The 13,010-nt window shown below is 33.8% G+C and overlaps 1 protein-coding gene across 6 annotated transcripts in view; it reads right to left on the bottom strand.

Annotated features, from left to right (window-relative positions):
• LOC109094305 (charged multivesicular body protein 2Bb) overlaps positions 1-13,010 on the bottom strand; it is a 338,419-nt gene that overhangs the window by 40,631 nt on the left and 284,778 nt on the right. For 3 of the 6 annotated variants that reach the window (XM_042757432.1, XM_042757437.1, XM_042757442.1), the window contains one exon: positions 1,448-1,555. In XM_042757432.1, the coding sequence (XP_042613366.1) occupies positions 1,448-1,555 (108 nt within the window). Of the gene's footprint in view, positions 1-1,447; positions 1,556-3,915; positions 4,111-13,010 lie in introns of those variants that run through there. The other 3 variants (XM_042757435.1, XM_042757430.1, XM_042757436.1) reach the window with 3 other exon arrangements.

Genomic DNA, 13,010 nt, shown 5'->3' with positions numbered 1-13,010 from the left:
TGTCAGAGTAATCGGAAAAATTATTTCCTGACTGAGAACTCAAATCCAACACATCTTTGTAGTAACGTTAGTGCCCATGTTGTTTTCACATTCTGACTTAAAAGCACAACTCGGGAAATGAGACCACTAGATGAGCGCATGAATGCAGCAATTACACTTGCTCTGACTTAACCCTTGTAATGACTTGTATTGAGAAGTGTTTCTAAACCTGCTGTCCAACAAAAGAGAACATTATAACATGTTTTTACTCCACAACATCAGTCAAATGCTTCCTTTTGTGATCTGATGTGGCTTTTCTTATCACGGAATGAGGCAATATGAGAATATATTCTATACTGTATAAAAGCCGATTAGAAATGGATTATAAATATACAAAATTATTATGAAAATACCAGAGATTGCTTGAAGGACACAGATGAACTATACATTGTCGCAGTTGAGTGTGTGTTGTCTTCATGTTATATCATTCAAAACATTTCCATCTTCTTTTTATTCAGCGACAGCTGGATGCCTTTGTCCATATTAGGGATTTCCTGAAGCGTCATGAGTTCTGCTACTTCTGTGAGGCATATGTGGAGTTTCTGCGCGAGGGCACCCTCCAGTTTCCAGTATGAATGAAACGGACATTACATGTGTCCATAGCACTCAATAATGGCCAATCCATTCTATTTTGGTGAAAATAGGAAAAATAACTCTTCTCTCAAAAGAAATGTGTACAGGATTTGTATTTTTTTTTTTTTTGTTCATTTGTTTTAGAAATCACATTTTGAATTGCAAATTGCAAAAAAAAAAAAACACTTTAATGTACCAAGCCACCAGAACTGAACCGAACCGAAAACCATGGGCTAATTGTATTGTTGCATCCCTGCCAAGAATACAGACTACTTTGCTGTTATTAGTACTGTAAAAGTAATTAAGTGTTATTTAGTTGGCTTACGTTTTATTGTGAACTTATGTAAATTTGTTGTGTTTTACATTTACTTGTATTTACATATTTCTGTATACTTTAAACTTTTAATAAGTTGTTAAATTTATTCATCCACCGTCGTTTTGTGGCTCTTTTTTTTATAAGTAAGTTTTACGTTTTTAAACTATCGATTTGGCACCGGTATCAAAAACACACAAATAATTCCCAACACTATGCATAAGCCATTCGTATTGACTTTTATGTGATGCTATAGTTCAGGAAAGAGTTCTTATTGATAATGCGGCCTGACAAAGAGGGGGAAAAAATAAGAGGAAACATTGGGTTGGTGCTCCGTTAGCACCAGTCATACTATTAACTGACTGTATATGGTATTGAAAATATTAAAAGTCAGTCACAAGTAGCATAAAACCAATTAAGAGGCTGCATAACTACAAGAACTGATCTGTAAACTGGAGTCAAGACAGCCGTGGAATGGTTTTGGTTCAATGACCTGAAATCAGGTAAGAGATGATACTATACCAATGACCACATGCATATCCAGGCTGACCAGATGTCTGGAAATCTCATATCCTATTCCTCTGGCTCCCCCTGTAACTATGGCAACCTTTCCATTCTGCTTGGGCAAATCTGGATAAGACAGGAAGCAAGAAAATTATGATTTATTTTTTATTGTGCAATATCTTTAAAAAAAATGTTTTATAAAGACACAGACTGTCTTTGTTTGGGACATATACTGTCATCCCTCTGTGAGTGTTCTTGGATGTGCCGTCGTCTTAGGGATGTGTAGGAACTGCATCCCTTATTGATGTACTGAGAACAGCATGACCTGCTTCTATGATAAGTCTACTAATGATGCCATTCCTTCACTCTTTTGCTTTATGAGTATTTAGTATTATTAACAAAGAAAAAAAAAACAAGTCCTCTTGTGCACTATTGATGTTTTAAGCAGAGGAATTATGACAATCATCACTGATAAGCAATGTTACTTTTTGTTGCCATTTCCATGGTAAAATGGTCAGTTATCAAGGTAAAATTAAGGTAATTGTGTTAATTGCAAAGCTTACATTTTACTGTGATCACAAAAACATAGTCCAATAATGCAAACTAGGGCTGTGCGATATGGACAAAAAAAAAAAAAACTATCGCGATTTCTTTGTTCAATCTTGCGATTTCGATTTTAATCACGATTTTGACACACACAGACATGCTTTACAGTCATAAATGCATTCAGTATGAATTTGAAACATATTTCTCAAAGAAGACCAATTATAGCTTTATCAAAAAGTTGTAACATGTCTCTAGAACAGACATAAGTCAAAATAATCATTAAGTAAAGATGTTACAAAATGTGTAGACATGGCAAAAAAAAAATTAAATAAATCCTGTGTCCAGGGATTTTTTTCCCCTTTTTTGCATTGGTCATAGAGCTCATTGTAGTGGTGCCTCAGATGTTGAAATATATTTGTTATACACTATACAGGTTCACACGTACTCCGGCTGCAGTGCGTATACAGTATGTGTATGAGGTGCAGAAGCAGCAGCAAGAGCGAATTATTGTAACGCGAAAGCACATTAAAATCTCTAAAAGCGAATCTCTCCGCTCACACGCAGATTTCCTTTGCTCGGTCACAAAACCAGACGTGCGTGCTCAGATACATGCTGCTCTCGCCCGGAGAGAGTGTGCGCACTTAAAACGTGTCTCCTCTCACACAAACTGCATGCCTGTGAACTCACAACTCTCTCTATGCTCCTGTGCTAGATATTAATTATTTTCGCACCTTTCTATTTCTAACCTTTTCTGTTCACATCTTTCGCATCTTTTTCCGCGTGCAGTGTGAACCTTCTGATCCGTTAACATGGGCTCGGAAAAAATACGCATCACAGACAGTGTGTGTGATCCTGGAGTTACGTAGGCATATGCCCAGTCTGTTCTGTTCTCGCGCTCCATTTAGGCTTGCTCTGATTAGATCGGATGGCATACTGCGGGAGGTCGGGGCCACGGAAAATCATGCTATAAAGCGATTTAGAAATCGATTTAGAAATCGATTTCGATTAATCGCACAGCCCTAATGCAAACAAGTCTTAAAATCATAATTTTTTTAATCCTTTTTTTTTTTTTATTTTATTTTATTTTATTTTTTTTTTGTAGCTAATCCAGTACGGCTTCAGAAGATTTAAATATTTCTGATACAAAAGACCACTGTGTGGATTTATTTGAGTCTAATCCTTCTGCTTTGCGCTGGGACATGGTTGCCCTTTAACAGTCTTTTTAATTTAAATACAGAGCCATCTAAAATCGCAACAGAGCAATCTTAAATAGAAACATATGATTAGTCTGTCAATGCTGAAAAGTCATCACTCTCTGGCAACAATTACTCAGATTCTGCTATAAATTAAATATTCCTTAAGTATGTACACTATAATTTAAAGCCAGCATTTCAGCCAGAGACCAATGATACAATGTTTAAAACAAAGTTTTCTTAAAACGTCATTACAGTTCTAACTATTTAAATGAACATCAACTCATGATCCATATTATGTCATCAATTTCAATAAAATATGTCTTCATAATAAGACCTTAGCGTTGGAGTAAATATGTCAAAGGTTACAGTCTGTTACGTTTAGATAACAAATGGCAAACATGTTTAAACTGTATTTATTTTAGATTTGTGCATAATTGCAACCGAGTTAGCAGCCATAATATACAAACTCATATACAAACTGCCTCAATATTAGACAGTACAAGGTAATGTTAAAATAATATTCGACTACTGACTTTATCGAGATAAAAAGAAAGAACGGAAGAAAGAAACAAAGTCACACTGGTTCGGAACAACATGATTGTGAGTAAAAAATGTAGAATTTTTGTTTTCGGGTTAACTGTCCCAATCTGCACCGGACAGCTCATAACTACTGAATAACTGTTTGACAATACAACAACCACCCGTCAGAACACTACATATCCGTCACCATGAAAACCCTCTAACCTGGCAGGGTGAACGATCTGTTGAAAAGCTGGTATAGAAGAACTTTGACGCCGTCTAAATAGAGTCGGATGAAGCCGAGGATAAAATGCAAAAGCCACCACATGTTTAAAGATGACAGCGAGTGTCTCAGTGTTTACGCTCCGTGCTGAAGCACAGCAGGATGGTGTCAGCTGTTCGTTCGATAGTTCCACTTTTTGGGGGACTAACCTCTACCAAGAAAGAAAATGTAGCTGGTGAAGATTACCAACAAATTTTTAAAATATGTAAATAATCCAGTCTACAGAAACCCATTTCCACCACGGAATAAAAAAGCCCATAGACTCTATGCACGAACGCTGCTTGTATATCCGGCAACTTCACTTCTTTATAGCGCGATTTTTTTTCAATATTTTGATTTTTTTTTTATTATTATTATTTTTTATTATTATTATTTTTTTTTTTTTTTTTTTTTTTTTTTTTTTTTATTCCCTAATTTTCAGGTTTTTGTATCTCGGCCTATATACGTATTTCGTATTTTGTCAATTAACAATAAATCATTGGTAAGTTTATTTATTCAGCTTTTAGTTGATGTATAAATATCATTTTTAATTTATTTTATTTTTATTTTTATTTTTATTTTTATTTTTATTTATTTTTTAAATGACCCTTACTGGTTTTGTGGTTTAGGATCAAATAAATATTTTCTAAATAAGTAGGCTATTGCTATAAACATAAAACTATATAACATCTTAGTGCTAAAGGGGCTATTAATTACCCAGCTTATTCCAGTAGAATCTACTCCTTTTTAGAATAACACCCTTCATACAAGCAAAGTGACTTCATTTATAGCCTACCCTTGGCTACTCACACTCTTCAATAATAACAATTCACAACAATAGAAAACACATATTAATTAAAATAATATTTGATATAGAAATTGTGGAAGGATAAATTTGAATTTATTTGTACAAATGTAAACAATGTAAACATGTAAAGAACTTTGATACAGTGTTACCTGCACTGCAGTAGTGTAAACATATGTATATGACTTAGATACCTGCACTTTGGTAATGCAAAAATAATTAAATAAAAAGTACTTTGTTACAGGGCTGGACATTAATGCTTGTCCACTAGTCAGGGACCAGTGGATCCTGTGAAGGGGCAAGTGAAAGAGAATTTTAATTGCCCGACCGGACAACTAGGGTAGCACCGAATGGTTGTAATTTTATTACTTTCAGTGGAAACAGTGACTGATAACGGATAATGTATTGACAGTAAGGTCGAATCAGTTGAGGCTCACATAGGCGCAGCTTGTCTTGACTCGCAGAGGAATCAAAAAGAATAGGTGCAACAGTACACACAAAGAAACACACATGAACAAACAGTAGAAAAAAATATTCTATATAGTATATGATATAAGTAGCCTAATAAGCAACATCACACGACCAAGAGTGATGTTTCCCCGACAGCACAATTGAAAATGTGACATTTATTTTATGCAACAGTAGTTAAATAAACAAGAAGGCTAGTTAATATTAACTGATTTACATTTTGGACATATTGTTGATCGTTTTTTCTGCATTTCACAAACAAAAATAGTTCTAAAAGCCACAGCAGAACTGTTGTGTGTCTCCGAGCAACATACAATAGTGTTTCGTTACTGAATGATTCAGTGAGCCATTCATAAAGACAGTCACTTGCTTCATTTATTGAATGAATCAGCCGTTTGAACGAATTGGTTGAATCAATGTCTCACTCATTTGGATAGCGACTTGCCGCCGCCTACTGGTAAACTGGTTTCATATTTAAAAGTATAATTGCATTTTTTCCAACATTTCATATTTGTATGTTTAAAAAGTAAAGCATAATATTATTTATGCATTTGCAATTTTACTGTGTAAATGCATTTATGGAACCTCTTATCTTTTTTAAACAGTCTGAGTAAATGCATCTAAATGGCAATTTGGATGCAGCTTCTGTGTTTCCTCTTCTTTGGAAAGATGGAGTTTGTTGTACTGATTTCATCTGAATGCTAACAACCATACAGTGTCTTTTTATTCTAACTGAATGTTTTAATGAAATTTAAGAATTTGAATTAAATGATGACATGTACATTTTATAATGTTAGGAAAATGCCGTTCATAAAGTTAAAAAGTGTCCTAGAAATCAAATTAAGGAAAATCTCACAAATATGCTGATTAAAGTAAGACCTGATAGAGCACTGATGAGATTATTGCTGCAGAATAAATTACATTTAGTCTACATAAAAAAAAAATAAAAAAGTTTTTTGTTGTTGTTTGTTTTTTTACTCTGAGAAGTGAATGACTGATTTACTTGTCCGACAAGCACGTCAAGGCTTAATGTCGAGCCCTATATAAGTAACTTTTATATAGTATTAAACATTTCCTGTATAACACACTGTGTGTGTGTTGTGTGTGTGTGTGTGTATATATATATATATATATATATATATATATATATATATATATATATATATACATATATAAACCCTCAATGTTCGTTATGGACAATCAAGCAGACACCTGGTGGACAGCAGGCTGGTGATACCTCTGTTAAGGGTGCTGCTGGATTGTGAAAAATATGTTTTTTGGATTATATTTTTTTATCTGTACTCTGACCTTCAATATATTACATTATTTTCATCTTCCTTAGTGTGTTTGAATTATTTGACATAAATGGATGTCATGCCATGTTTCTGTATGGTTAGAAAAAAATATTGCCCCTTTAAATAAATTTCAGTCAAAAACTGCTCTATGATAAAATAATAATAATAATAATTTTTACAGTAGTGGGACAGTCCATTTATTATATCTTGGCCTGATCTCATACACTAGGTATTTTTATACATTATGAGTTCAGCAAAAAATGTGGAGTTTATGTAAAGTACACTGAAGAATTTACTGATTATAGTAGGTAAATTCAGCAGTCAATTTTTTCACAGAAATCCTATGTATCACAGAGCAGAGGTTGTGTTTTGTCTCATCAATAATCTTTCCAACTAAGCCAATTAAAAAGAATTTGAACTAAAAGCATGTATTTATATATTACATTATCATTTAATCCATCAAGTTTATTCTAAAAGGATTTGATAATTCACTTAAACTTACCATTGTAGGTTTGTTCCAGCTCTGTTTTCTTTCAGTACAGCTATGCACAGGAGGAACTTTACTGATGCCAAGGTCCAAGTTTTGTGCTGTCTGGTACAGTTGTGCAGCATTATTGCAGACACACAGTGCTGTCCCAGCATCACAGGAACAACTGCTGCAATACAGTAATACATGAAGAGAGTCATTTAGGGAGTCTATGAAGATAATTAAACTATAACAAAAGTCCTTTATTAATATCCTATATACATATTTGTTAAGCAGAAATTTAAATAGAAACTTGAATATTAAATATTAAAATATTCTATTTGCATTCATATACACTGTAAAGAGCTCTACAATCCTTTTTACAGAATAGTTTCACTATGCCTGTCTTTGTACAGAAACATTAAAAAAGGTATAAAACGAGCATTTAATTCAGACTTAAGCTAATTTCTTCCCTTCCTCACTGGCCTGAAACACAACACCTTCATGCTTATCTCTCATTCTCACCTGATTCTTGTTGGAATTTGAATTTTAGTCCAAAAATGGTATATGTTGCATAAAAAAGCACATCAGACAAAATGAATACAATATAAGTAAACACGTTATATGCATAGACTAAAACAAATTATGAAAAGACAGCTAGGTTTAAGAATCTTGTTAGACACTTGTTCAATATAGCATGAGAATACTCACCCTCAAAGTGTCGATGTAATTTTTCATTGTCAAATTATAACAATACAACAACAATAACAATCCAGGGTCATTCAGTCTTTCATTCCAGAGGAAGTGCCAAGTCCTTCAGCAAAGCCATTGTTCTTATTGCTTTCTGTAGAAAGTCTGTAGAAAACTCAATAGATTCAAAATACATTTTCATTTCAAGTTTGAATCTTAAAAAATAGGTTTGCTTTTAGAAAATTTACATTTATGGAATTGATATTTGGCTAACAGGAAAATGAGGTTTATGAAATAAGTATCACTTTTTTCACATTCATGAAAACCATAAATTCCATTTATACAAGTGAATTCAAAATTGGGACCAATTGTAAACTCGTCTGGACCAATTCCATAACTAAAAATTACAGATTAAACCATTTTGACTAAGAAGTTGAGACACAAAAATAATAACTTTTTAAAAAAAAATTTTAAAGAAAAGAGATTTGTGTTTATACAGTAGATTCGGTTACACTTTTTTTAAGGCATCCTTGTTACAGGGTAATTATGCATTTAATTAACTACATGTACTTACTATATGGTTAGGGTTAGGATTAGGGTTTGTTTTAGGGTTACTTGCATGTAATTGTGCATAATTAATTGTTATTGTAATAGTAAGTACGTAACATGTGTAACAAGGACACATTAAAATAAAGTGTTGCCATAGATTCTTATTATTCCATATCGTTCACAGTAATCCGGGGAAGCTTTTTTTGATAAGTGTAAAATATTAACTTGTCTTCACAGTTAACATCAATAGCAAAAACGGCTTCCAGCACTTCACCAGATGTAACTGAGCTGGCTGAGGCAAAACCTGGAAGTGATTGTGTGTAGTTTTTTTTTTTATTTTTTTTATTATTATTATTATTATTATTATTATTATTATTATTATTATTATTATTATTATTCTCTCACAATTTTCTCAGAATTGCGAGATACAGATTCAGAGTTGTAAGTTTATATTGCTGATTCATTTTCGCCCTCAAAACTATGAGAAACAAAGTCTGATTTGTGAGATAAAAAAGTTGTAATTGGCATAGTGCTTTACATAGCACTTTATACAATACAGACAGTGCCAATGCAGCTTTACAGCGTTAAACGGGAAAATTGTTTAGACCCTCAAATTTAGATGTTTACTTTAGATTCTTCTCTAAATAAGTATTTCTCAACTCCAGTAGTAGGGGCCACCTGGTTCCTGATTCAACTCTTCAGCTTTTCAGTGCTTTAATTAATCATTGATTAATGAGACAATCTACAACATTCTGGGAGGACTTGAGTTGGGATACAGATATCTGATGTTCTTGTGCCATTGAATTTCACAACACAAGATGTGCTTTTGGAACATTCTCAAATCTTGTTGGATAACATGGATCATCAGGTTTTACTTGTAAAGTTGCCAGATCACCAGCTTAAGCTTTGCAGTCATAAAATATATAAATAAATAAACATTCCTAAGACATTCTGAAATTTATGTTAATTTTTCAGTTAAACTTTTAAATAAAATGTTTATAATAGTAATTTGTCATGTAAATAATTTTATTAGAGAAATGCAAGATAGAAGCATTTCCCTTAGTCGTCTCTATCTCTCTCTCTTTATACATTTCTGTATGTGTGTGTGTTTGTGTGTGCATATATATCTGGCTGTTTCACTCTACATCCTTTGCACAAGTGTTTTTTTTTTTTTTTTTTTTCTGTTGGGAGTAAACAGGCATTTATGTAGCCTAGTGTCATACAAGGGATGTGTGCCATGAAAACCCCTCAAGAGAAAGAAACGCAAACCTGGGGCTCAGCTTTGGTGCAGTGACAGCAGGTTGTGGAGAATCCTTGTTGTTGGACTAGTACTATGTAAACAGACATTTTCTACTGGAAGAGCTCTCAGGCTTTTATAAGTAAGGATTTTGTCTGAGAAAAGAGGCTGAATGTCTCAGATTGTGGACTGAGCACCAGGGAATTCTTTCTTTGAATAATTTTGTTTATAATTTAAACATGGACCTGTTGCTGAATTTTTATAATGAACAAGAATTCAGAAAGAAAAGAAAAAAGCAAAATGTTGGACAGCACAGAAGAGGCTAAGGTGTAACAAAATGACAACTTGATTATCCACATCGGCACTCAGGAATTGTCCTTGAAAGTTAAATCAATACCACTGATCAAAAATTAATAATTACATGTCATTGTGGCCTGAGGAGCTTCTTTCTTGCCTCCTACCCTCTTCTTGTCTCCATCTCTTTTTAGCAGGCATGTTGCGTTATGCTTTCAGGGCAGGCAGGGTGCTTCCCCTGAGCATGTTCCAACACTGACCTGAATCCCTACTCATACCCATTCTTTCCAGAAGTTCTAAGCCTCCAGACAAACATGCACTCACACATAAACTCAGTGTTCTCTTTCTCTCTTTTCCGCTTACTCTGAATGCTGAATAGCAAAACAGCTGTTGTATTTCCCCCTTCAGAGTTTATTTGTATCTATAGACTCCTTGTCAGAATGCATTCAGAACAGCACTTATAACCTGGGAGCTCCAACACTCCTCCATCTCTCACTCGACCGCTTCTTATGTTCTCTCGCTCTCTACAGTTCCACTGTTCCAAGAACAGTTGTGTAATTTGTTACGTATGCACACATGGAGTATTAGTTGCCATTCAGAGCTTGAGTGAGCTGAGCATTAGCATGGGTGAAAATTCTGTCGTCATTTCCATTACGCCATCCAAACCCATAAGACTTTTGTTCATCTTCTTTCAAACACAAATTAAGACATTTTAATGTAACCTGAGAGATTTATGTCCCTCATTTGAAAGTCACGGTAAAAAGATCATGAAGGTGTCATAAAATTAATCCATATGAATCAAGTGTTTTAATCTAAGTTTTGTGAAAATATTTGATTGCTTTATATGAAGGCCAGATTTAAAGTATCTAAGACACACATGCACATCACATATGGTAAACAGAAGCTCAAATGTGAGGGGATTCATACAAATTTGTTTTACGACTTTTTGACCTTAAGTTTTGGTTACCTGGACTTTTTTTCTGTTCTTTCTGTACTGGAAGCTTCTGTCACCAAGACAAGACATTCATTGTGTAAACAAACTTGGCAATGAAGCTCTTTCTGATTCTGACTTTTAATGGAGAGACAGAAACGTCTCAGGTTTTATTTAAAACACTGTAATTAAGTCTTATGGTTTTGGAACAACATGAGGGTTAGTACATGATGACAGTTATTCCATTTTCCATTAATAATAGTAGTTTATTTCATCAGTATGGCATTAGGACTTATTTCACGTCACTTCTCAGCTTCAAACTGTTAAGCCATGAATATTATAGGCTTTTTTTTTTCTCAATACATAGAATAAATTATGTTTTAAATAAATTATGCAAAATATGTAATGCATATATATATATATATATATATGTGTGTGTGTGTGTGTGTGTGTGTGTGTGTGTGTGTGTGTGAAATAGTTTGATATGACATATTATACAACATATGCAGCATTCAATCTGAATTCAATATAATAATCCTTAGGAGTTTGGGTGGCTTCATGGACACTGAATGGGTATATCAACAGAGTTATGGTAATTTTGTAACAAATAATGTATTGTGAATATAAATAAAGGTTTCAAAATGGGGTTTCCGTATAGATTCAGTATAATTATCAACAGAGTTATGGTAATTTTGTAACATAATGTATTGTGAATATAAATAAAGGTTAGGTGGCCCAGGTTTCGTATAGGGTCAATTCTGGTTCAGTTGTACGTTCGAGGGCTCATGGTGCGTTGTATGATGCGCTATGGTGACTGTGCTGACTGACACTTGAGATTCCACTCACGTTCAGAGCGGAGTATTTCATCGGTGAGTCACAATGCTCGTGGCGTGAAATTGTGGTCGTTTTGCAAAAGAAGATATAGATAAATCTGTACACTCTAAACAGTGGGAAATATACCAGCATTACCGATTACGGAACATCTACACTGCAGCTATAGGCTACATTGGTGAAAGAAATCAAAACGAACAAATGTAAAGACATGAAGCTGTAGCAGCTGAGTTCTCAATTAATCTCACCAGCTAATGGCTGAAGGGACGAACTAAATTCCAAACCCTTTCACATCTAAGCGCACAACAGGCGAACCACGTTTCTATGGCAAGCCGTTTTAAAATTAATTTCGTAAACTCAATTATCTATTTTTACGTTTCTATATTTTCATCATATATGCAGTCTTACAAATAACTGAACTAAAAGTAAACTTTCAAACTAGTTACATAAAATCAATTAAAGCTATTTAGATAAATGTTACCTCCTGGTGACAGATACAGGTAGGCTAAAAGTATCCAATTATAAATAAGCTGAAATGGACAACTACTGTATTAACTACTGAGAGATAATAGTACCAGAGTGTTCAGTGTTGCTCCTGGAGGGCCACTGTCCTGCAGGAGTAGGGATTGGCCTTTAGCTGTGAATAGTTGATAAAATTTAATTAACGGAAAAAATAATTTATGAAATATTTATAAATTATTGGAAAAACTGCATTTAATTTGTTACCACTAGCAACAGAATAGTTGCTGTAACTGTTGAGCAATGGTATAAGTACTAGTATATAGAGCAAATAAGTACTAAAGACCAATTGAATAGACAGCCCTATAGTGACTGCTGCAATATGGAATATAAATAGTTTCTGTTGAATAGTTACTAGTGAAATTTAAAAAGGCACTAGTTAATATTGTATTAATGATTAGTCATTATAGAATATAGAATTATAACAATGGAAAATATTAAATTTAAAGGAATAAATGTTAAATAGGCTTGCCATAGATTTCCATAAACTTTCTTGTGCGATTAAGTGGTGTAAGATATTTGCTTGAGTGTAGTCTATCTGACAGCAGAAAGGAGAGACATCTATAAACTGTACACCATAAGCAGGAGGCACACAAAAGATGTCATGCTTAAAAAACAACTGGGAGCCCTTGATATCATATCTCAACTTTTATTGCTCATTTTCACTCATAGCGCAAAAGTATTTGCTCTCTATTGCTTACTTGGGGACGAAAGCACTGAATTCATGAAAGGTGATGCAGTACTTTGCATATAGATATTTTATCACACACCTAGAAAGTCCAATTATTTTAATTTAAACGAGGATATAACAAGGTGCTGCGTGGTTCTTTCTGTGTCCCCGATTTTAAATTCAAATTAATTTTAAAAAGCTTAAAATTGGACATATGGAATGATTTGAGTTGGTATTGCGTCTACATTAACAGGTGGAAAGAAAGCAGCTATTTTCAGTGGTTACCGACTGCCAGTGAAGCGC

The sequence above is a fragment of the Cyprinus carpio genome, chromosome A1 (genome assembly GCF_018340385.1).
Source record: "Cyprinus carpio isolate SPL01 chromosome A1, ASM1834038v1, whole genome shotgun sequence".
Taxonomy (NCBI): domain Eukaryota; kingdom Metazoa; phylum Chordata; class Actinopteri; order Cypriniformes; family Cyprinidae; genus Cyprinus; species Cyprinus carpio.
This window is presented reverse-complemented; position numbering and strand designations above follow the sequence as displayed.